This window comes from Patella vulgata, chromosome 4, assembly GCF_932274485.2.
Source record: "Patella vulgata chromosome 4, xgPatVulg1.2, whole genome shotgun sequence".
Taxonomy (NCBI): Eukaryota; Metazoa; Mollusca; class Gastropoda; family Patellidae; genus Patella; species Patella vulgata.
This window is the reverse complement of record NC_065882.2, coordinates 62,317,123-62,344,047: the sequence shown is the minus strand read 5'-3', so window position 1 is coordinate 62,344,047 and position 26,925 is coordinate 62,317,123. Positions and strand designations below refer to the sequence as shown.

At 33.4% G+C, this 26,925-nt stretch overlaps 1 protein-coding gene across 1 annotated transcript in view; it reads right to left on the bottom strand.

Annotated features, from left to right (window-relative positions):
* Positions 1–2,595: 2,595 nt before the first annotated feature.
* LOC126817514 (RB1-inducible coiled-coil protein 1) overlaps positions 2,596–26,925 on the bottom strand; it is a 30,704-nt gene continuing 6,374 nt past the window's right edge. Inside the window, exons 8-25 of the mRNA XM_050544529.2 lie at positions 19,447–19,503; positions 18,695–18,865; positions 17,914–18,098; positions 16,843–17,029; positions 16,383–16,464; positions 16,042–16,100; positions 15,023–15,123; positions 12,793–14,632; positions 11,962–12,081; positions 10,557–10,665; positions 9,792–9,882; positions 8,905–9,018; positions 8,294–8,345; positions 8,004–8,051; positions 7,062–7,123; positions 6,321–6,448; positions 6,105–6,175; positions 2,596–5,573 (exon numbers count right to left, since the gene is read on the bottom strand). Of these exons, the coding sequence (XP_050400486.1) occupies positions 5,463–5,573; positions 6,105–6,175; positions 6,321–6,448; positions 7,062–7,123; positions 8,004–8,051; positions 8,294–8,345; positions 8,905–9,018; positions 9,792–9,882; positions 10,557–10,665; positions 11,962–12,081; positions 12,793–14,632; positions 15,023–15,123; positions 16,042–16,100; positions 16,383–16,464; positions 16,843–17,029; positions 17,914–18,098; positions 18,695–18,865; positions 19,447–19,503 (3,588 nt within the window). The 3' untranslated portion in view covers positions 2,596–5,462. The remainder of the gene's footprint in view (positions 5,574–6,104; positions 6,176–6,320; positions 6,449–7,061; positions 7,124–8,003; positions 8,052–8,293; positions 8,346–8,904; positions 9,019–9,791; positions 9,883–10,556; positions 10,666–11,961; positions 12,082–12,792; positions 14,633–15,022; positions 15,124–16,041; positions 16,101–16,382; positions 16,465–16,842; positions 17,030–17,913; positions 18,099–18,694; positions 18,866–19,446; positions 19,504–26,925) is intronic.

The following is a 26,925-nucleotide window of genomic DNA, read 5'->3' as shown; positions in this document are numbered from 1 at the left end:
CACTCTGGGTTGGTGAAATAAAATGAAATAAAATGGGGTTTAACGTCCTACTGTTCTGCTCCTAAACTGGACTAATGAAGACGGGCATGCGCCATACAGTGTGCTATGAGGGAAATCTTCCCGGACAGCGGCACTATCGCCTACTCTTATATCGAATTCCAACTGCCAGGGGATCTTTTACCTGTATTCCAATATATACACAGGACCTCGGTTTTCCGTCTCATCCAAAGGACTAGACAGTTGTCCTTGTCAGGCCCTCCGTCTTACATCCCTCTCAAGGGGGAACCACGCCGGAAAATCTGGATGAACTTTCTCGGCCAATGCGGGGATCGAACACCTGACCTCCAGGCTAGCGAGCCAGCGTCTTACCCACTTAACCACGTGATCCCCCTCTGGGTTGGTGAGGAGATGTGAAGTTAGCTTGTGGTTCGTTGTTCGGTATTCACGAATAACGAACAACAAGCCAGTTTGTTGTTCGGTATTCATGAACAACAAGCTAGTTGGCTGTTTGGTATTCACGAATAGCGTACAACGAACTGGTTTGTTGTTCGTTATTCACCAGATATGGAATTTTTATGGGATTTTATGAGCCTAATTGGATTGTAAAACTTGGGAAAAAAATTCAAAGGACCTCTCTTTCTACCCAAATAACGGGCTGGTTCATATTGGTGAATAACGAACTAGCCAGTTTGTTGTTCGGTATAGAGAACACGCCAGGAGTGGGTTTTTATGAGCGTAATTGGTTAATAACATATCAAAGTCTTCGGAAATTGATTCTAACATTTTGTCTTTCTACCCCAATAACCAGTTTCAAATTGGCGAACAACGAGCCAGTTTGTTGTTCGGTTGGCGAATAACAAATAACAAGCTGGTTTGTTTTTCGTTATTCACCAGATATGGAATTAGTAATATATTAGCCTTAATTGGTTCATAAATCTTCAAAGTCTTGAGGAAAAAGATTCTAACAACCCGTCTTTCTACCCAAACAACCCAGTTTGTTGTTCGGTATTTGCGAATGATGAACAACAAGCTGGTTTGTTGTTCGTTATTCACCAGATATGGAATTAGTTATATAATAAAGGAACTTTTGTAGGGAATACGCCGGGAATGGGTTTTTATGAGCCTACTTGGATTATAAAACTTCAAAGTCTTGGGGAAAAAGATTCTAACAACCTCTCTTTCTATCCGAACAACAAGCTGTTTCATATTGGCGAACACGAACAATAAGCTAACTTCACGTCGCTGGTTGGTGATGGGTCACACTCATAGAGTTATAATAGCTCTATGGTCACACTAGGTAACGCATAAGGTCTGTGGCGCACTGTAAGTGGGTCAAGGGTCAGGCTAGGCCACTTAAAAAAATTGTGGGGCACTCTAGGTGGGTCATGGGTTAGGGTTATTTTCAGACGGCAGAAAACATCCCAATGCAGATTGTAAGCATTATTTCATGAAAATCTATATCATATTAGCTGCGATCTGAAGCAAAATCCACAGAAATAATTTCTTGCATATACAGTCGTCTTTTCCTGGCCTTCCCTCTCAAATTAGAAAAGACCGAGTCACCAGGCTATTTCAATTGTGTGACGACTGTCAGATCGGGTCCCGGGAAGCCCTCTACTGGGAGCCTAAAAGCAGGATCTGGGGAGGTGCGAGTCCAGAAATTCAATGGGGTCCCTTATTTTTTAAATATTTAGTTGTTTTTTTTCGGTAAATCATGTTGTTATTCGGTATTTAGGGCTTTTCAGAATTTTTCGGTAATTAGTACTGGTATGAAAGGGGTTTTTTTTTTTATATTTTTATATGGTATTAGCCGGGTAACAATACTGTTTCTTTGATAAGTATTTAGAGCCTGACATGAATAGTGTAACATTGGTGCTGTAAACTAGCCATTTTTGCCTGTATTTACACACAACAGACTAAGTATTTTAATCCAGCCATTAATAGTTTTAGTCATCCTTAAAATCAATATAACTAACACTGAAGATATGACTTCAGAAAAATGTGTCTTTATAGTGTTTGTGGGTGGCAACGGGGTTAAAATACATATAAGGTGATTTCCACTTTACTTTGCTAGCATGGTTACAGCCCCAGGGCTTCTGGTATATCTGGGTAAAAACAGATTGAATGAAATGGGGTTCAATAAATATCCTACTTTTCTGCACCGAGTGTGCTAATGAAGGCATATGTCATACAGTGGGCTGTAAGGGGAATTTTGCCCAGACAGCAGTTTGAATTTCAACTGTCAAGGGTACTTTTACGTGCACATCAATCTACCATCTGAATGACTAAATGCTGTTCCTTGCTATGCCCTCCTTCCTGCACCAAATCAATATAGGAGCTGGACAGAAACCGGCTAAGTTGGAAATGTTTTCTCAACTAAGGTAATGAAGTAAGTCTCTAAGTTTTATATTTCAACACAAGATTTTAACAAATATCCTTATTTGCAATTCTTCAAAGAGATGAGACAAAGACAACAAAAAAAGGGGTAGTTGGAGAAGATCAAATACAAGCGGTAAGTTCTGTATGGTTTCCTCCAACTCCCCCTTTATCTATGAACTTTACATCATCAGATCTTGCCATAAAACACACAAATAATTATAATTTATAACCATGTTTAATACTTGCTATATTATAATAATGTATACTTTTATACTTACATCGTATTAAAATGTTTATATAATAAGATAAATAATGTTACACTGTACGTATTTACAGTCACACAGTATAGATATTTCACACACAGGGACAGGGGTTTGAAACATTTGTGAATTATTTGTAAGAGAAAATATTTTAGACCAAAGCCATTTTGTTTTTACATTGGTGGGGACTCAAAATATCATGCTTCGGAATAAAATCTCCAAACAGATATAGTGAAGACATTAATCAAAGTCGTTAATGCATAATATTTTGGAGTAAAGTCTGGCTTAAGGTACTTACAGTTTTGTCATGATAAGCCTTGAAACTAAATCAAGTTTAACCATCCCTGAAATAATTGTCTAATAATGGATACAAACCCCTGTAATTTTACAATTACTAAATACAAAAACTCACTAGCTTCCGCAATAACAAATATTAATTGTACACATTGATATCACAAAAACAAAAATTCAACCTTCACTATTTTTTTTTTACATTGACCTTTGAATCACGCTGCCACTAAAGGTCATTGCACTGTGTCAATTTTTATATGGAGAAAAGGTGACTGGTTTATTTTGGAAGAGAAAAAATATACATAAAATTGATTTTAACTAATCACACAAGTTCCTGATGACAGAATATTTACATAAAAGACTGAAATTATTATTAAGCAATAACTTATCCACAACTTAATTTTTTGAAAAGCCCCAAGCTGATTATATAGTGATAATGCTGCATAAAATTTACACACAGAAAGATTTAAATTACCAGGAATATAGATCTAGGCCCTTGGATACAAGTTCTTTAAGACCGTTAAACATGTATCAGTAACAATCTAGTAGATTATAAACATGAAAAAGCTAGGAGAATAACTACTATTTTCCATTCATTTGTTTCTTCTAAACCCTGTTCAGAATATAGAGAGTAACAAATGTATTACTGATAGTGCATCTGAATATCTTGTGTCCATGCACTTTACATAAAAAGAAATAATAATAATGTAGGCCTACATTTACATACAACTAATAAACAATAACTTTGACATGGCAAACTTCATACATGTGCAAAACAAAATAATAGTACAAGCATAAACTTCAAGCATATCCAATATAATGTCAATCATGTAGGCCCTCCATGAAAGATTTACAAGATTTTATTACAGAAATATTCTAATTTTCCATTAAGATGGCATAGTTAATTGATAATTTGAACTTCAATTTCTATTGAACTTGAGGGTCAACCCAAAGTTTGAATTTAAACATATTCTAAATTAAATACATGTTGAGTTAAAGCATATGTATAATGGATCTAAAAAAACGATTATCAAGAAGATTTAAAAATTATATTTACATGAAATGGTTTTTGATCAGACTATTTAACATTTATTTGTACATTATTTACAATTTTAATCCTATGAAGGACAAGTATGAACAATTCTATAAGCTTACAGATTTTGAAGTTTATTGGTTGAAATGTTCGTTTAGATATTTTACATGGATTGGCTGAATTAAGAACACAAATCTTGATTGTAAATGTACATATGTATCTATTACTTAGTGGATTATTAATATTCACATACAGGACTAGCACATTATAAGGATTAAGTAATTGGCAATTTTAGGCTTGTATATTTCCGATGGTGCTCTTATTATTCCGGATCTGTACACATAGCCACGGCTACATTAGAGTCTAAATTAGAGTCTACTACAACACAGCAAAAGCTCAACTATTCCAATATATTGTTTGCTTTCTTGGAAGAAAATAATTTTATAATACTTGAGACTCTTGAGAGTACTGCTCTTATTAATTATATAATTCTAACTACTAGAAAATCGATATAAAAGCTACTTGCTTCATAATAAAGAAAACTATTTTTATAGAATTTAAACATACACATCATTACACTGTAACATCTTAAAATATGGATGTATATGATAGCAGTATTTATATACAACCTGGACTTGCCATTTCACAGAAATATCTGTGAGCTACAAGATTACTGGTATACTTCAGTAGAATAACATACAGCATTCCATATTGTTTTATATATAAAATATATTTTTTGTGATATCCTACTATTAATAAAATCATTTTTAATCAAAACAGTGCAACAACCATGAAATTTACTGAAATGTAATAAGAAAATCACTAATAAAAAAATCTACAAAGTAACAATGTCTTTGGATATATAATATAAATTTTTTATTGAAAAAGAGGAAGCATGATTTTAATTTAGGGAAAGTTTATTTACGAGAGTTATAAATAATCATCTGACATGTACACAAGCACTGAGAGTAACAATATACAAGGTGTCTGTGGTGCTATATCTGTTACTGTTTGTAAAAACTGTGCTCAATATATGAAATATTGTATGAACTGTCAAAATTTGAACTCTGATATTTACATTTTTCACACTCAAATGAATTAAGTGAAGCATGTAGACTTCAGAACACATGCCCACAACTAGTGGGATTATTGAAGTTTTAAAATCAAAGTGTTTCTTATTCATAAACTCTGATATTATTCAAGTTAAATCAGACAGGAGAAATAGACACTCTAGTTTAATAGGTTTAATCATCAAATGAATATGGTGCACAAGCAATATTGCCTAATCTTCTAACCATTTCAATTACGTTTCCAATAATTTAACCCAGAAAATTTGGAAATGTCAAAGGTATGAACAGAAGTCAAAGTATACTGTACTTCCAAAGAAAATCATAGGTTAAACATGATCAAAAATACAATACACAAAACTTTAATGAGTCAAAGAACTGATTGTAATAAATAAATAGGTTTAATTAATTCTCTACTTCAACCACATTATATCATTTACTAGAGGTGGAAGGTTGATTAGCTGTAGCAGCATCCCGTACCCATGGTTTGGCTTTTACTCTATAAAACTTGGTCCCTACAGGTACCTTAAACCGATTCTGTGACTGGAAAAAAATTATGTATTATCAATTAATCTATCAATCTAAATCTATAATGTGGTGAATTACTTTTAAAGTTAACCATCCGGAATTTTGTGAGGGGGTTCTTGAAATAATTTTATAATGTGAACAATGTATATAAATTTCAAAATCTTAAACAGAGCTCAGTAGTAAAAAGTAAATGTAATCCATATAACTGTATCCCATGTATTTCCAATTCAATTACTAATGCCATTAAAACAATTTAAGGTTTTCACAGATGACCAAATACAAGTCTGAAAGGATTCATCACAAATAACTGAAATTCAATAGACATATTTTTTTCTCAGTTATGTAAAGAATGCACATATTATTTTAGAGTGTCCAGTGGTGTAGACAGGGTTTGGATCGCCCAGAGCAGTCCTTGTACTTGAGTCCTCCTCTAACACCTGTGCAAAAAAACACGACAATATACATCCATCATACTACAAATGTTCAATGCAGTACACCAAAACGTGCCTCCACATTCCCCCCTCCACCCCAAAACAGGCTACTCACTTTTTTTGCTTGACAATATTCTTTATCTGTAATCTCGGCTAGAATCCAAGATTTCCTTGGTTCCCCTGCAGCTAAAATGAATATATAATTCAGTACAGTAATTCATCAAGAGGTACACTAATTAAATTCTGCATCAAGGATAATCTTTATATTGAAGCCTGCGTATACACAGAACTTTAGGTGATAATTGAAGCTGAGTATATCTTGATAAAATACCTGTTTTAAGTCCAAGAATTTCTAGACAGTCACTATGTAGAAAATGTAGGGTGGTTCGTACTGTAAATACAATATACTGATCGTGTGGTTCATCTAGACAAAGCAGCACCAAATCACCTATTTTACAACTAAATAAATAAAGAGATATCAATCTGATTATATTTAGTTTCTACTGAGTATAAATCTGAAGCAAAATGAGATATAAATTTCACCGATAGCTCCCCCCAAAAAATTACAGTCAAAAGATAGTATCAATTTTCCTTTCGACATTAGACATCCCTTCATAATTTTCTGGCACAAACCTCATAATACTGTATAACTGTTAAGGGTGAATATGGGGTGGTACTACAAACACATGACAAGTGAAGATAACTGCTCAAAGGCCTAGAAAACTACAATTTTATCAAACAGTTGCTACAAATATGCTGTTTCATTTGAAAGTGCGACAACTTTGACGTCTCAAATGAACCCCTTGTAACAAAACATGCCTGAATTTTATATCATAGTCTTTCATCTTCACAGCTCTCCAGCAAGTCAATGTAAACAAACTAAATTGGCCTTTTAAATTATCCAGTTCTTCTGTCAATATAATATCTCTTAAAATTAATTTCTAGGACAAAAACATAATTTTCTATTCCATAACATTTTTCAAGCTGTTCCTGTGTTACAGAGTTCAACATATTAATATTATAGGAAACCCTATCATAATCAACATTTGTAGGAATTATACTTTAAGTTTACCTTGTAATAGAAACTTTATCTTGTGCTACAACTCTAGTACTGGCTGTCATAGACATCTCCATCTTTAAAAACAATTAAACACATTTATAACTTTTCTTCAAGAATTAGGGCTGCAACAATTCATCCATGAATCGATGAACCGTGATGTTTTAGAAATCCACGATACAATCAATGCCTGTATCGGGATTCATTATCCAAATAATAATTTCACAAAAATAGACTGATATTCCTTTAAATGAGTAATTAAGTCCATGAGCAAAATAACTTTTTTACTTTCAGCGTGTGTTAAGGCTTTTTCGACACACAAAGTGGCTTATTAGAGCCATAATGAATTACCAAATTCAAGTCGCACGATCGACAAAAGCAATATAGAGATTGAAATCCCCCAAGTATATAAGTCACAAGTAAAGTATGGGAGTTTTTAGGATTTCCTGTTAAGCATGACAGCAATGAAATCTATTCAGTTGACCGAGAAAACACCACATAAAAATAATCATAAAAGCAGATCTTCGAATTTTCACAGTGAAAGACTTTCAAAATTTACCAGCATTTTTTAAATTTTATTTCCTATATCACGATATTAATCGTATTGTAGGCTATGGATCGTGATGTGCATCGTGTCGTGGCCTGGCGTATTGTTGCAGCCCCGTCAAGAATATATGTAAAAGTAATGGCGTCTCCTGTTTTTAGTTCAATTTATCTAGAGACCTCTTTTTTTTTTTTTTATCTTTTTTTTTTGTTTTTTTTTTTTTAATATTTTATTAAACCATGCAGAAGGATTTGTACTTAATATAGGAATATGATCTGAAGCAAATAAAAGATGTTGGCAATCAGCTTCATTATAAAAAAGGCAAGTGATAACAATTAAATAAATTCCAATAATAAATATCAACTACCAGTATTGAAAATATATCAGAATTAATAGATTTCTTGTATCCTTACAATTTTTTCTTGTAACTTTGATATTTCCATATCTTTTAATTTTAGATTCTGAAAAGATAGAAAATATGATTATCTATTAAGTTCAATCTACCTTTATGTACACTAGTTTTACAGTCACACAATTAGCTATCCCCTATAAACAGTTACAAAATAGAATCAGAAAGCTGTATTGATTTACTTTGAGTAAGTACATGTACACATAGTTACATTTAGCAACATCATGTTTTCAGCACTATAGTTTATGAAGTAAATTTTGTGTTGGTAATCACTGATAAAATATGAATCCTAACCTTTTCTAAATCACCTACTGGTAATTTATAAACTGATTCTGAACATGTTGCCCTGTAAAATATAACAAAATTATTATCATTTATTATCACAAGTTATCATTATAATTGCAGACTTTTGCTTGGAATATATTATGGACAAGCACCGACTGTTCTTGCTATAACAGATTAAAAATTGATAATAAATATATTGAAAATTTTTGTCAAATGACATTATTCTAAGTGAATAGTCTCGACTGTCAAGTACCACTGCTACAACAATAAACAAAGTCTATATTTTCAATTTTAACATTTAACAAAGATATGGCAGACATTATCTAAACCAGTTAATATCTCAGCCATCTGAGAACAAAAAAAAGACCTGCAATAGATAGATTTAGCTGTTACATTATGCATCTTGAATATTTCATCTGGTTTTTTTTGGGTGGTTCTTGTAAGTTTTAAATGTGCAAATTTATAGCACTACATTTACAAGCAAGTAGTTTTTTACCAGAAACAAATGGCATAATCACATTTGTGACCTATTCATTTTATGAATGTAGGCCGGTGTTTAAACCATACACCGTACACTACATGTATATTAAAAAGATCTCCGAAAATGTTTTTGTACATACCCCTCTTCTGTATGTGTTGAGGACATTTCAGATGTCCCCATTAATTGTTGTTGATACTGTGTTACTTGTTGTCGGGACAAGGCTAATTCATCTTCTAGATTATGTTTCATGGCACTACAAAGAACCACAACAATTTCATTTATTATCAATCTTTTTTCTGTTGATTCACAAAAATATGCAAGGCAAATAACAATCAGAGGGCGTAATATAGGTAATGTAGGCAGGGCCTTATCCAGTCCCATAATAAGCACACCAGCAGCAAAGGTGAGTAGTATCTCTAAATCATCGTCAAAAAGTCATGCTAAAGAAATTATGTAAAACTTTGACTTTTAACTCTTTCCCAAGGCTTAAAGGTTACGGAAAGGCAGCCTTCAAATTTAAGTGACATATTGAAAAATTATAAATTTCATAAATTTAAATAGGCTTATCGAGAAACAATTTAAAGATCCTGAATTTTAAAAACATAGCTTGTCAGGCAATACCAACCAGCAGCTTCATTATCCTTACTGTAACAAGTTCTATGATTTTAACTTTGAAAGGGAATCCTCTTCAAACGTTGCCTAATTAGTAGATGTTTTTCATAAGTATTTTTAAGATTTGTATTGATTACTAAAATTTTCTATATTTTTTTTATTATCAACATTTTGAGTTGTGTAATACATGTCTAATGTATACTGTAACAATACTACATGGTAATAAAAATGATAATATAGGAAATACTTCTAAGGTAATTAACAGAGATAATAGGAAACAGTTCTAAGGTAATTAATCTAAGGTAATTAACAAAGATAAAGAGAAATTAGATGGGACATAATTAACAATATAGAGAAGTTAATTATAATTAGCAATCCATACAAATCTTGATCTGACTACAAGATGAGTTATACCTGAACTCTTTTTCTTTTAGTAGTAATTTTTGGTTCCAAATTTCTTCTAAATCTTGCTCTTGGTCTTTCTGATCGATCTTTTCTAAGCTCGCTGATAAACGATCCAATAAAATAATGTTTGTTTATAAAGAGTTACATGGTTACTATTTCTAATAGGCTGTTACAGTTCTGTATTTAGGATTTACAGAAAATAATTTTTGTACAGAACTCAATTATTTTTTTTTTCATTATTTTCCCTCGCTATTTTAAAGATACATTATGGGAGATTAAATAAAGAGCTGGTAGTTCTCACTATAATACCGTTAGTTAAAAACTAGATAATGTAAAGTGAATGTGCTGAAAATTTCAGTCATATCGATCCACCACGATCTGAGTATTTAGCGACTGAATTTTGGGCCTAGCCTCGATCATCATTACTAAAGTTGGTACGACAAAAAAAACATAGTCTTGATTATCCAGTTTTTGATTTAATCTTTAGCAGCAGACCAGGTTCTAATCCAGTAAATACCGCAGGACAGCGATGCCATCGAGAGTTGATTATGATCTGGATAAGTTAATCAATGTCTAATTAATAATTTAGATAACATTTCAGGCCTAAAGAAAGACCTGCAATTGGCAGATTTACCTCTTGCATAATGTATGTTTAATTAAAGAGCCATGGATTGGAAATACAATTACAAACCCAAATGATTTTATTTTTGATTTGATTTAAATTTTTATAAAAAGAAACCTGGAAACACATTCAAGGATTATAATTCTGCTTACATTTTTGGTTTTCTATTTCAATCTTCATTCTTTCTACAAGTTGACGCAGTTCTTCAATTGTTTTATCTTTTTCTCGACTCACTTTTTCTACGGCATCATTAAACTGTACCTAAAACAAATACTCAAATATTGAATCACTATAGTAACTACATTTTTGTATGAAAGCAACAAATCAAAGTGTTGATTTGATTAAACTTGTTGATTTCATTTGTTCTGCAAGAAATAAACAAGCTTCCATTATTCCTAAAGAGCTTGTCCCATCAGAGGTCACATTCACACAATACTTGCATTTTTCACACAAATTCCTCCCAAAATAATGCAAGATGAAAACTCTTTTCCTATTGAAATATATGTCTACCAGTAGTCAAGACATCTGAGCAGTTATGACCTAAAGTTCCTAACAAGATTTGGTAACCAAGAGAAAAACTCTTGAAAGATATTGAAAATCAGTAGGATTGACAACCAGTGTAAATTTCAGAAAGGTATGTTAATAATTCTATGGCATCGAAGAAGAGGGTTTGAAATTGGTTTAATTTTATTTCAATAATTCGCTTGCGCGTAGGGGTCTTTAGCAGTGGGAGGAAACCGGAGGACCCGGAGAAAACCCACGAGGGTGGACAGGCGACCCTACTCCTTGTCACGTACAACCGGGGATTCAAAACCACGCCAGTTGATTCAATGCCAGGCCTTATGATACAGTGCGCAGCGCGCACGTGCTAACCATTCGGCCATCCACCCCCCCTACATATGGTACATCAAGTTTGATCTTTATAATCAACACGTCACAATCATCTGACAAAAACATTGCAGAGAGTACACCATTTTGAGATTTTGCTAGGCCTGGTTAAAGGAATCTATAAGCAGTGCAGTCACATTAGTAGGCAATTTCCCTAATTCATGTCTATTTCCTAATATTTCCACATCAAAATCATGAATATTCGTTGAATCAGAGGAGACCAAATACTTGCAGAAAATGTAAATTCAAACAATCATCTTCGTTTCTAGAGCAAAAAGTTAGCAAAAACTGCAAAAAGGGGGAACGGGAGAAACTGAGAATTGCTATAAATACATTCTCTATCATGAGCTCAGCGAAAGCAATTACAAGTCTTATATAAAAACAATAAGCTTTTCAATTGGGTTTTAAAACCATGCTTGTATGTTACAAGAGTACAGTTTCCTCTGACCCTGTACATAAGTGACTTATTGAAATAAATATATACAATAACTTAAGACTGGAAATGACCTAATTAATGTTAGTGGACATTATTAAAATTAAACCCTTTTTTCTTATGACATATATATATATACATGGAACAGTTGTAAAAAAATTATGTTTCTGTAAATGGATATGGATGATGGGAAGAAATAATCATTTTTCATTTGAGTTTAAGTTGAGTTTAAGTACCTGTTTCTCTGCTACCATACTTCTTTTGAAACTATTTAGAGAATCTTCACGCTCTTTCTCATACTGCATTTGAAGACTATATATTTCTGTTATATGGCGATCCTCCTCGTCTTTCAAAGCCTGAAGGAAATATATATTTATGGTTAACAAATAAAAAACATTCACCAATTTCAGAAAGATAAGCAGCCAAATTGTCCTAGCTGTCAATATGGGTTGTCACAGATTTATTCTTTGTAGGTAATGGGAGCATATACAACACAAATATCAATTCCATGCAGATGGGATAACTTTTGATGTCTGAGTGCTCACAAGGTACTACAAATTGAAACAAGGTCAATAATTCTCGATTTAACGGAAATTGTTGAAATTCGATAGACTTTTTTTATTTTACTATAAATAATGCATACAAATTTCATACAGACTGGAACGTTCACAAGGTCGTATAAAGTAAAACAAGCGCCATAACTCTTAGAAGTAATAAACAGAAATTGTTGAAATTTGAATGATAGGCTTCTTTGTTTTATTAATTTCAATAATGCACATAAATTTCATAAACAGCATATGGATTTCCATGTGGGCGTATACAAATCCGATGCACCATCACTTCTCTTAAAAAAATAAACAGAATGAAATGAAATGACAGGTTATACACAAATAAGACACATATGGCTTCAAGGCAAAAGTAGATACAAATATATCTGTACAAAATCACTGTCTATGAACGTAAAAACTGAAATAACCCCATTCCATGTGAAAAAATGCTAATAATAAAAGATTGGAAAACTTGTTAACCACAAGATTTTGAACATTAATACTAAAACATTAACTTACTTTTTCTAATTTCTGTTTATAGTCAGTTTCTAATTTTTCTTCTAATAATCTCAGTTCCTCTGACGTGTCTTGTTTCAATTCTTCTGTTTGTTGTTCTTGATCCTGTGTCTGTTTCACATCTTGTTTTGCCTTTTCTTCTAATTTTTCTTTTTCCACTGCAAATCCTTGCTGTATTACTAATAGTTTTTCTGATTGTATCTTTTCAAGAGATTCTCTTAATTCGTTCAGTGCTGCCTCCTTCTCTTTTGTTAATTTCTCGGTGATTTCTAAAATATTGTCTTTGTGTTTATCATTCAACTGTTTGGTTAAATTTGTAATGTCTGTTTCCTTTTCTTCAAGAAATTCTTTTTTTAAAGTTTCTATCTTTTCAAAAAACATTTGACTAGTTTCTTCTTTAGATATTTTAATTTTACTATTCTGTTCATCTAATAATTCAACCTTTAATTTTTCTATTTCCGATTCTTTTTGTTTGGTGAAATTCTCTTCCAATATCTTAGTTATTTCTTCTTTTTCAATTTGAAATTTTTTGTTTAAATCTTCAACAGTTCTTTCTCTTTCTTGAACAGAAGTTTCTACTTTTTCTTCTGACTGTTGTAACTTCTCCTGAAGGCTCTGAACCATGGTGTCATGTTGAACTAATTCGTCATTCAAATCCACACGCAGTTTATCTAACTCCAACTCTAACTCTAGTAAATGTTTTTGTTGTAACTCCTCGAGTGTTTTCTTATGCTGACTACGTATTTCATTCAATTCAGTAGATGACTTAGACTCCAGATTAGTTAAAGATACTTTCTGTTCTTCAATAACTTTTTTCATAGCGTCCATGTCTTCTTTCAATTTTTCAATCATTTCTTGTTCTGTCGCAATTATCGTTTTCAATTCTTGTGTTTCTGCTAGATGTTCCTGTTTCATTGTGTTTGTTAATTCCTGGTACGATTGGTTGACATGTTTTGAATATTTTTGCAGAACATCAGACATTTGTTTTTGTATCTGAAGAAAGCTATCACCAAATGTTCTATGATCGTCTTTTACCAAATCTTTCAATTTCAAAAAATCTTCTTTTAAACAAGGCAAATCTTTTTTAAACACTAAATTCATCGACTTTAATTTCAGTTCAAGATTTGTTATATTTTGTTGTCGCAAGCCTAGTTCTTTCTCTAAGCCCATAATTATCTCTCTTCTAACAGATCCTGACGAGGAGTGTGCTTTTTCTGATGTGGCCGATTTATTAGGTGGTGAATCAATCATGGAGGATGGCATAGATTCATCAAAGTAATAATCAGCAGTTGAGAATTCCTGCGAAGTTTCAATTTCTGGGGATGTATCAGACAGTGCATGACCTTTCACATGGTGTCCTTTTCTAACTGCACACTTTCCAACACTTTTATCACTAATTTGTGTGTCACTCTCGATAGAACGTCGAGTGTCTAAATCACCTGATGCAGACGAACCAATCAACTCAGCACTGTCTGTTTGCTTCTTGGGACTTGGGATCATAACTTCACCTTTAACACTTTCACCTTTGACCTGAGAGCTCATTTCTTGAGTCAATGTTTCTGAAAGACTTTGCGGAATGGGGAAATCTGGTTTTTCTACTGTGGACACCGTTTGTGGACTTAAAATAATTTCCGAAGGTTCGCACGTTTTCACTTGTTCACCTAAAGACATTTTACTACTATCTATATGTACAAATAGATGTTCTCCACTAGCATGTAGAATATCTATATCCGAGGTGTGTGTTGAGCCAGGGAATAACTGATCGGTTTCCTTATGGAAACTAACACTAGTGCCAACAGTTTGGAATGACATTCTCTGGCTTACAGGTATATCATTGGGAACTCTGCAAAATAAATGGAAATAGAGCATTACATTTTTTGTCTGTGTAACTGATTTTGATACAACAAATTCTCAAAATTTATCCTACTGAAAAGTCTATTTTATTTTTCAGGGATTTTGTATAAGAACCCTCATTCCAGTACTTTTATGCACAACACTCTTCAAATGCACAGTTTTCTGGGTTTTTCTCCCAAATGTGTCAATCTCATCTAAATTTTTGTTCCAATAAAGTTTTGTAGCAAATGACAAATCGGATATAATTTTATTCACTTCTGCCCTAATTCCGTATCAGCAGTCCGTTACACTGATTCCCAGTTTGTTTGACGAGTTTTATACATTGATTAACTCCCTTTATACTAATTATTTATTTACTTTAGGCAGATGCTATACATACTTAAATATATCTTGTAATTCTGGTACTGCATCACGTAACATTTCTACATCCTGGGCTGTTATCACAGGTAAATTCTGATCAAATTCTTTTGGTGCTTCACTCTATACAGATTAAATATACAAAATCAAAACTACATGTTCCTGAAGCAATGGCAATGAAAATTATCAGCTCATTAATCATAGATACACAGTGGTCTTTCTGCGTTCTTTCCAGTTTCTACTAACATTCAGTAGATTCTTACAACCAATAGTTGTGCACTTGAAAATCACAATTTTTACAAACTTTTAAAACAAACAGTTATAATTCATTCCTTATGTAGCACTGGTCAATAAGCTGATAATAATGCAGAATAATGTAATTTATTAGATATGAAATGGAATGGAAAAACCAGACTAATGCATTATGCTATGTCAGCTATGACAGACATTTTGCCTGCACAGCAGCATAACCACAATCTCTTATTGAATTCCAACTGACAAGGGTTCTTTTACGTGCATGTCAACAAGTACACATTAGGACTTCAGTTTTTTTTATCACATCTGAATGACTAGACATATTTTCTTTGTACCTTTCCAGGCAATCAGTCCTGCACCACAGACAAGGTGAAACCAGGTAGGAAAGAAAATCTGTTGGAACTTTCTCCACCAACACCTGCATCGAACCTAGGATCTCTGGGTTAGTGAGCCAGCTCCATATTTACTAAGCCACCATGGTTCCCTACTAAAAGGTCAAGGATGGACTTACTCCATTCTTGTTTTTTCCACCTGGTCATGGGTCCCCTTTTGATATTAAATAAAATGCTTGGTCCTGATGGTCAAGGATGAACTTAAAAATACTCCATTCTTGTTTTTTCCACTTTGCCATGGGCCCCCTTTTGATATTAAATAAAACGCTTGGTCCTGAGCCCTGACTAAAAACCCACTTTAGTCAAATTTACATTAAAGTCGGAGAAATGTAAATGGTTGTAACTGGAGAAGAAAGAAATGAAGAAGATAAATAATTATGTATAAGATACTTACAGCATAGGGTGGAGGAATGTCTTCAAATCCTTGAAACAAAGACTGGAGAAAATGTTTTCCTAGAAAATAATAAAATAAAATTTTCAGGAAATAATTAGGCACCAAGTCTCATCCAAATATGCTCAATCCCATTAATGCATGAATCCCTGCTACAGTTCACATGTTACAAACAAAATTTAAGTATAACAATAGAATACAATAAAAATAATGTGTTACATATTATGTTACATAGTTCTATTACATACAGATACACATACAAAATTTACCAGTGGGATTTTCATAAGATATGAACACTGGAAATTAAGACATTTAAAAACTCAAAGATATCTGTTATTTATTACCTATTTCTTGTTGAAAGGACTGTCGTCTTTTTACCTCCTCCGTATGAAGATGCTTTGTTTCTTCTGCTAAATTATTTGCCCACTACAAAACACATAAAAAGATGGAAATTAGTGAATATCAAAGCAGAACGTGAATATGAAGGGTCTTGCTAAAGCACAGATTACGTTAATAATGTGGAACAAAATATCTTTTTAAATACCATTGTAAGATTTGGTTTCAAACTAGTGTCTATTGTACGCAGACATCTCATTTCAGCTGGAAATGCCAAAAGTAAGTATTTAAGATCAGACATATGGGTATAATGTACATTGACAGGTTATTATTTAATTCTAAAAGATTATAAACAATTACCGGTACTAGGATTAGGGATTGAAGATAGGAAGTACTTTTAAATATATCATTAATGTAAGTATTTGATAATAATCCTATTTTATTACAAATGTTTAATAGTTGCCTTACCTCCATGAACTGAAGTGAAAACATTCGTCTTCTGACTACTTCAACTACTAACTGAGCGTAAACTTTTGGTGCCTCTTCGATTTGCCGCATGATATCTAATTGTTTATGTAGACGTCGTAAACTTTCATGATAAATTGTCAATTTACCATCTACATCACAAATTTTCTTCTCAACAAACATCACCCAACTAAAAAGAAAAATATCAAAATTATACCTAAATAAAATTTGATATTTTCTGATCAAATAAAACATCAACAATTATAAAATAGAATTTGATATTTTCTCTACAAATACGGTTATAAAATAAAATCTGCATTATTCTAATTTAATTACTTCTTATTTTATAAAGCTGACAGAATAATTTGCAAGATTTACAAGAGAGGACTCAGTGAACTACATCTTTCAAAAAGTGAACAAATATGAGTGTTTGATCCCAAATAATGGTACATCACTGTAGATTGATTTACCCCAGTCTACACTGCTATGCTAAGCCATCATTAGTGTGACTTATTAGCAGAGGTGGGAAGAGGTCGCAGGAACTTGAGTTTCAGTCAAGTCCCAAGTCACCGCACCTTGATTCTGAGTCAAGTCCAAAGTCGCTGACTTTAGTACCAAGTCGAGTGACCAGTCTTCACAAAGCCTGAGTCCTGCTCAAGTCACCAGTCAGCAATACGGTAAGTTAGAGTTATGCCCCCTCGCCGCAACTTGAGTCCTAAGCTCTTTCATATCGACTCGGAGTCGAGTCTATAGTTGCAATAAATATTTCAAGTCGAGCCGCAATTCAGGTCATTAGTGTGACTTAAATCGGGCTCAAGTTCCCACCTCTGCATATTAGTTCGTCGAACCACTGACCTCAGTCTACTAGTCAATCAGCTATTAAGGGTACAACTGTCACTCACACTATTTTATGTAAACACACTATATCTATGTATTTTAATTTGTTTTGCAGTTATTGTTAAGGCGTTTTTGAACCAATCATAATTCAGATAAAAATCATTGTTCAATACACCATTGATTGCGCGAATATATTTAACACAAGAAAATAATAATATATACCAAGAATACACTTACCGTAATCTTGTATGAAGATTTACTGCTAATTCTTCTTTTGCCATTCGACATTTCTTTTTGATATCTCGCAATTTTTTATGATTATTTAACATAGCTACAAGTTGTTTTTTGTGACTAGCACAGAGATCAGGTAATATAGATTTATCACGAAGATTCGTTACTCGACTCTGATTCTGAACAAAACCCTTAAAAAGGAAAGTGTTAATATATTAGAAATGAACTTGAATGTATGACAAAATGTATTTTTTATCTCAATATTAGACTGATAATAAGGTGAAAAATGAAATGAAATGGGAATACACCATACAGTGTGCTATAAGGGAAATTTTGCTTGGACAGTGGCGCTATGGCCTACTTTTGTATCGAAATCCACTGACTGCCAAGGGTTTTATGGTTCAGTTTTATTTCATTAAATCACTTGTGTGTACGGATCTTTAGCAGTGGGAGGAAACTAGAGGACCCGGAGAAACCCCACGAGGTTGGACAGATGACCCTACTCCTTCTCACCCACAACAGGGAAATCGAAACCACACCAGTTGACTCAATGATAGACCTTATGATCCAATGCGCATGCATTAACCATGCCCCCGCCCCGCCCCACCCCACCCCAACCCCCAACCAAAAGTAAAGGTAAGTTTGGTCACATCGTGGGATAATTTATCATTGAATCAAACTAAATGTTGTCAATCAAATGATATGTTGTCTGTTGCCTCTAACAGAAGGATTCCAGATAAAACATCAGCCATAATTATATTTCTCATTTTTTGTTCTGTATTCCTACCTTAGCCATATCGCTCTGTTCCTCCACAATCTTTCTAGCTCCACTCATAATCTGATCTAAACCATAGAGTCTGTCTTCCAGTCCTTTAACTTCTTTCATACTAGCATTACTCACAGCCTCTGTAGCCCCACTAACTTCTTTACTTAATGTGTCAGCTACACTTTCATCAAACTATGAAACAAAGCATGAGTTAATCTAAATATATCTATACTAACATTTGTGTCATTTGTCTGTCTGCTTGTCTGTTCAGGGTTGGCGGCTATAGTACGACTGTCCCGAGGCTGAAATTTGGAGTATAGGGGTAACTCAGACCGAGAAGGAATATAGTCTAGGTGGCGCTGGCCTACCGCTTCTCGAGTTACGGGCACAACCCGGTCAGTGCAGGTTAGGGCTGGCGGAAAATATCGATATTGCCGATAATCGTTGGTAAGCGTTTTGAAAATCGATATCCACTAGTATACATGTAAAAGAACAAGTTTGTTTGTTTGTTCACTATAGGAGACCAAATAATTGATCTTATAAATCTTAAAATAACTTCATAATAACCAGTTTTTACAAGAAAATAATTGATGCTATTAATCTGGTATTTGGTTCAGTATTTAATGTTGAAATTGACAATTAATGATCATTGACAAACTTGTCTGGCATGAAACAATATAATGTGCATTGAAATTAATGCCCTTAGTAACAGCTGACATTAAAAGCATTAATTTTCTGCTTGAATAAGAAAAAGTTGTAATTATAAATGATACCTGTTCAGCAGCTTTAATACATCTATCCACCATATCTTGTAAACTATGATGTGGATCCTACATTAATAACAAACATCAAAAATCATTGATCTAATATGTAACAGGCATTGTCTGAGTATAGCAAAGCTGATTGTTGTCAAATATAAAACCTTCATAATTAAGTTTCTCAAATAATAAGTATTGGATTCGTTACCAATTAATTTTGTGAGAATTATATTCATTGATGTCATACAAATGTTACGTCATTGGTTATATGTGTAATCAAACTTGGACGAGATATGAAAGAGGGGAGACAATTCTGGCTATGTTGACATGCGCATTGCCTGTTTTGCCCAATGTATCCAGTTTCGGTCTGAATTTATTTTTAACCAACAGTCTACATGACAGTTTCAGTTACGTTCCTGTGTTACCAGAAAGAACTTTGCTTTAAAGTTTTGGTCTATATAAATACAGTTGAAATTTTTTTACATATTTATGTACATTTTTGTAACTCTCAAAATGTTTTCTACTGCTAGTATCAGCCTGTAATGAAAACAAGTGATAAATGGGGTTTAAAGTCCACTTTACACATGGGACAAGCATGCAGAGGTCTTTAGAAGTAGAAAGAAACTGAATTACTTGGGATAAAACATGAAGTTGTTAGCCACGTGACCCTACTCCCTGTTACATGTTAAACCTTAAACCTGCTATCAAACTCATGATTTGCATATGATCTATAGCATGTTAGCTCACTTAGCCAGCTTGAGGTAGTGTGGTATTGGGGTGTATAGGCCACAAGATGGCCTGGATTGTTTATGACAATCAGAAGAGCTAATTAAAAACAGCCATCTTCCATTTCACTCCATCCCAGAATTCCATCTAGGATCAAAGCCTTTTATTAATCAAGGGAAGTAACTCTATTAACACAAAGAACTCAAGAAGGCTTCAGACCACTATTCCTTAATAATATGAATAAGTTGGTTTAGTAAAGGGAGTATATGACATCCCCCGGTCTCAAACAAAAACTCCGGTAAGGAATTAAAATTTAGAAATGAAACGTTAACTTATACCATGAAGCAAAATTATAGCATACACACACTATCATACTTCACTACAAGCAAATAAAATGCTTAAAAACATGAAAGTTGAACATTTAAAATATCAAATTGTCAGTGGAATTTTACAATTTACATGTCTCTTAAAATTCTTAAATTGTTGAGTACTGCTCAAACCTTTATGCAGAGGTATCTTATAAACAAACATGCGTTAATTATTCCTAAATTCAAATACAATATCAACTATAGTTTTGAACATCACAATGAATGTGAATTAGGATTGAAAATACATACATTACAAGGTATACTAACAACAAGAGAATTGTATTAATAACAATTTGGTATAAACATGCAATGAGAACATTATTAAATCACATTTTAATATTTACTCAATTTTCCTGTAATCCTAAGATTATTATTACTAAGTAATTTCTCAGTTATGTCAATTAAATATGGAGATTGGTCTATATTGACCCATTCACATTCATGAGGTTTATCGTCATTAAAATTTAATAACAATTGTAGATTTCCACACTTAATTCTACCTTTCTTGATATGAAAAACATTATCATTATTATTGACATCAACTAGGTAATTTAATTGTTCTTCCATCTGTGTATGACATAATTTAGATATTGAAGCTAAATTCTTATTATCATTTAGATAACTCACACATTGAGATATAGTGTAAGGTGTAGTAACTCTATTAAATACAACATTTTGATCAGCAAAGGTTGGCAAAACAAAACCATTTTCATCGGTGTATTGATAAGTCAAATCATTAGCTACATGAACATTACCATTTAGAGTTTTACCAAGATGTTTTCGTAATTGATCAATATGAGTTAGACGTTTATTTGGCTCATTAGAACGAACAAAGCATGGTTTAAGTCTATTTATAGAATAAACATCTTGTAATATCTTTCCGTCCAAAGTGGAAAGTATATAATGCGTTCTGTCCAAGATTTGGTGAACCACTAAGGGACCACACCATTCAGCCTTCATCTTCCGAGAGTTGCAAGTAAGAGATGAAGAAGATGGTTTTAATACATAGACAAATTGTCCAAGGCCATAAATAGGGTTTTTACTTATACTGTGAGAAATGCTTATATTTTGATGTTCTTGTTGTCTACGTTGAAGATCAAGCATAGAAGATGATATAGCATTGAATTTTTGCTTTAAATGACTTAAATACTCCTCATAGGATTTACTAACTCCATCGAAATTCCAAGCTAAGGAAGTAAGATTCTTTGGTGGCTTACCAAAGGCAAGTTCGTATGGACTAAATTTTCCTAATTGTGGGGAGACAAAGGAATTGTATGCATATGTGCAAGTTGACACATATCGAACCCAGTCGGTACCATATTGGTTCAAATTGAACTTGAGTAAGTCTGATATTGACTTAATATGTCTCTCCACCATGAGACTACCATGATTAGATACACTGATAAGTTTGTGATCAATCTGTAATGCAGAACAAAGAATAGAGACAAGTTTTCCTGTAAGCGATGAAGCGGCATCAGTTATTAATACTGATGGCGGACCAAATATACATACAATCTTCTGTATAATAGCTTCACAAATAGTCTCAGCATCTAATGTTTTGAGGGGAATACAGATAAGAAAACGAGTTATTTCATCACAGACTACCATAATATGTTTAAATCCTGTTGGTGATGCAGGCATAGATTTGAAATCTAAACATATTTTATCAAAAGTACAATACTCTGTTGGTATACGTGGATGATACATCCGAACATTGTCTGTTTTCCCTTTAAATTGTTGACATTTATGACAACTAGTGATATATGATGAGATGGTAGAAAACATACTAGGGAAATAAAATAACTTTCGCATTGTGAGATATGTCCTTACAATACCTTGATGACTAGATAATAAACTATCATGATATATAGCAATAATATTATGACATAATGATTCTGGAATTGCAAGCTGAAGAGAAAATGTATTATCATTATGTATGAGAAGACGAAACAAAATATAATCACATATAATATATTCTTCACTTTTGTGTTTGACTGATTTTGCTGCTTTACGGTGTGAAGGCAGAATACCATGACTGAGAAAATCATATACAGGTTTGAAGAATGGAGAAGTTTCTTGTTCTAACCGTAGTTGATTTTTATCTACTGGTAAATTATAATCACGGATTATCTTTTTCTTGATAACTTTTAATAGTTTATCTAGCTGAGCTTGTTTAGGAAAATGTGTGCGAATAACATTATCCGCATTATGAACTACAGGTGTAGGTGGGATACATAGTTCAATTGGTATCTCGATTTCTTCAGGTGATTCAGGTTGAAAAGCATTATCCACAATCCTTGGGTCTTGTGTGGTAGATGATGCTTTAATAGAACTATCATTTGATATCCTGATATGAGATCGTTTGGGAGATTGGAAAATTGTCGGGATTTTCTGAACATCAGAAGGCTGATTATTAACTGTATCAACCGAATTATGTGATACTGTCTGATGTTGGGCAGAAGGGAAAACTGCAGGTACAGAAATGTTATGTGTCTTGGCCCATTGACGAGTTACAGGTCTATCAGTTACTGGATTCAGAATAGCGAATGCTGTAGGGACAATACTGTCTATCTCCGAATCACTTTCGAGTGGGCTTCGGGAGAGAAAATCAGCTAGGACTAATTCTGTGCCCTTTTTGTAACCAATCTTAAAGGCATAATGACTAAGTTTGACTAACAGTTTCTGTAATCTGTTGGTACAAGGTGGACGTTTAGAGTTACAAAGGTGGACAATGGCAGCGTGATCAACATAAGCATCAAATTCAACTCCTCTAAGTAGATATTGGAAATTAGAGATATTGATCAGAAGACCAAATAATTCTAATTCTGTGACTGAATAGCGCTCGCATGCCTTGGGAAGTCGTTTTGAATAATATCCAAGAATTCTCTCTTCACCATCAATAATTTGGGTAAGATATGATCCTGTAGCTGTTCTTGAGGTGTCACTATAAAGGGTAATCCTACCACTATCATTAGGCATGTACAGAATAGGTGGTTGTACAAGTAGTGACTTAACCTTAACAAATGCTTCTTCATGTGCTGCAGACCATTTAAATGATGATTTCTTGCTGGAAATTTTATGCAAGGGTTGTAGAACTGACTGTAAGTATGGGAGAAAATTGGAAACATAGTTAACAGCACCTATGAATTTTCTTACATCTTTACTTGACGTAGGTCTTGGGATATTTTGGATTGAGCGGCATCTATCAGACAAAGGCTGCAGTGTGACTAAACCTTGTTTATCAATCGCAATCTTATGACCCATATAGACCACTTCATGACAGAAAAATGAACATTTTCTAGGTGTAACTTTGAGTCCATTTTGAATTAAGGCACTGAAAATTAACTGTAAATGCTTCTTGTGAGCTTCGTTGTCTTTACTGAATAAGATAATATCGTCATGATGGGCTATACAAAATGAATAACTACCAGGAACTGTTGATAATATTTCATCAATTTTAGATTGAAAAACTGCTGGTGAGACACTCAAGCCTTGTGTTAACCGTTTAAAGTAAAAGTGTTTGCCTCCAGAATATGATGAAATACCCGTATATTGTTGGGCTCTAGGTGATAATGGAAGTGAAAAGAATGCTGACTTCAGATCTAAGCAACTTATAACATTAGGTTTAGCATGACCAATCCTCTTTAAGGTGTCAGATAATAGGGGAAATGGATGGTTAAGACGTTTGATTTTAGAATTAAGATACCTGAAATCAACAACAACACGTTTTTCTTTAGTACCTTTCTTAGGTAGAATGAGAACTGGTGATGTATACGACTGGTGACCAACAGCTAAAATTCCTAGTTTGACAAGCTTTTCTAATTCCTGATCCACAATCTTTTTCTCAACTTCTGTTTTTGGATAAGGGCGAATGTAGAAAGGGCGATTGTCGTTTACTTCTATATCAACTTGTATGTCAGGGCATTTTCCAATTTCACCATGAAGACTGAAAGCTTCCCGATTTTGACACAACATATCATAGAATTTGTCTTTTTGAGAAAGATCAAGCACACTTTTGGACAAATCAATTTGTGACTTGAAAACAGACTTAATATTACTTGATGATGTAACATTATTTTGATCATACTCAGAAGTGAAGTTAATATTATCATAACTTACAATATCTTGAAGGGATATAAATGAAATTGGTCGAGTAGGTCTGATATGCAAAATTTTAGCACTTGTGTTATGAATTGGTATAATGGCTTTATTTCTTTCCAGCTTAACCAAAATTGTTGAAGGACACATATCAGAAATATGACTGCCACAATACATGACAACTTCACGATTCCTAAACAAAGGAGGAACTTTACCATGAACAGTGATGTAACGACAATGTTTAGGTCTGACATATACACTATGAGCGGTTATAAATGGAATGGTTGTAGCTTTACAATGAAATACATTGTCACGAAAACTAAGACTTCCATTCAAATCAGCTAAAGTTTCTTGACCAATGATGATATCAATTCCGATTAAATCGGCAGCAATAAAAGCTTGAATGGTAAACTTTACATTTTGAATAAGCACATCAAACTTAATAGAATATTTACACAATAGTAGATTGCCATTACCAAGTCTAAAGCTAAGCGGATTTGACAACAAATGAACAGGCAAACCACTTAAATAGGGTGAAGATTGAAGAAGTAAAGACGAAATGATCGACCTTGATGCACCACTATCAATTAATAATAAAGCTGAATGACCATCTAAAAATTCTCCTTTGCAATAATTTCGTTTTGAAAGTTGAATAGAAACAGAACTAGAATGATTCTGTTTACCTGAAGTAGAATGAATAGGTTTGGTTTGATTAGATTTAGGGAATTCATTCCGAGCAGTAGAATAAATTCCCTCTATTGAAAATCCTGTTGTTGTCTTTTAGCAGAAAATTGTTTCTGACGCAGAAAACATGATCTCCATGTATGATTTGGTTTCAAGCAGTAGTCACAAAATATAGGTCTATCAGCTGACTGGCTAGAATTATTGTCATATTTAGAATGCTTATTTGTGTACGAGGAATATCGCTGTTGACTAGGTGAACGAGAATAATCACGTCTTGATCTATACTGACTAGGTGAACGAGAATAATCATGTCTTGATCGAACTCCAGGGTTGTTTGTATGCGATTTGGGACTAGGTGAATAAGGGCGTCGTCTGGGTGAAAGTGATTGCTCACGAGCATAAAACGAATGACTATAATTTGGATGTTTGGATCGGTGTCTGACATGATCATCTGATGCTACATGCAACTTAAGTTCATCTAATTCTTTTCGTAATGAAGAAAGATCATCTGTGTCAGATGTATAGAAGGATACCTCCTTACTAGGATTTACGGTTCCAGAAGTTTTGTCAGGGTTATTAATATCAAAGAAACACTGAACTTTTGTTGTGATGTCATTCAAAGTAGTTGTGTCATTTGTTGACATGGCAACGACTTGTTGACAGTTTGTAGGGAGGATTGAAACAAATTTATGTTTGAGTTGGGTGCGACCTACTCCAAGTTGAGTAGCTAATTTCTCCAAGCCTTCTACATTTTCCGCAGGAGTGATAGAAGAGTCGTAAGTGAATGAGGAATAGGCTTGGTGTAAACCAAATAAAGACTTATTTTCGGAGAATCTATTAATAAACTGCGTGCGTAAATCTTCACGACTTCGAAATATTTTCTCCTCTATCCACAATCTCGCGGTTCCTTTTAAAGACTGTTTGAAAAGATTTATCATCTTATTGATAGCAAGAACTGTCTGAGGATTCATCTCCTCATCAGAGTACTCAAGGTAATCTTCGAAAGATAAAAAATGGGCAGTGGCCAGATCCCTATTTAATACGGACCCATCAAATCTATCAAATGACAGAGGTCTCTTGCGTTCAACAACCTCGTTCCGACGGTTAGCCATAATTGTAATTGTATACAAAATAATCAAAAATAGTTAAAAGATGTTTACAATTTTGTCCAAACATTGAATATGATTGACCTTGATTAATTCGTTCACTATATGAGCAACTATTATCAAAAAATTGTGTAAGGCAAATCAGGATGACTACAAGTTTAACCAATAAAGAAAGAAATAATGCATCTTGTAAACATGGAAAACATCAATTAGCAAAACAAATTATCTAAATATTTAAGATCATGAAACAATAATAACATATTCACACAACCATTCAGCATAATTCACACAAATATAGTATCAGAAAACGTTTATATTATAAATTGACTGGAATATTGCCAAATTAATTTGAAAGTTGTAAATTTGAATTTACTTATAAGCCAAAATTAAAATTTCTAAAGCCTTCTTTCACAATTCTGTTTTAAGAAAAAAAATATTGTCTCTTTTACAAGTTTTAGGGATAAAAGTCATTGATTTATACATCAGGCTTCAGTAAAGGTTCACAAGACAGC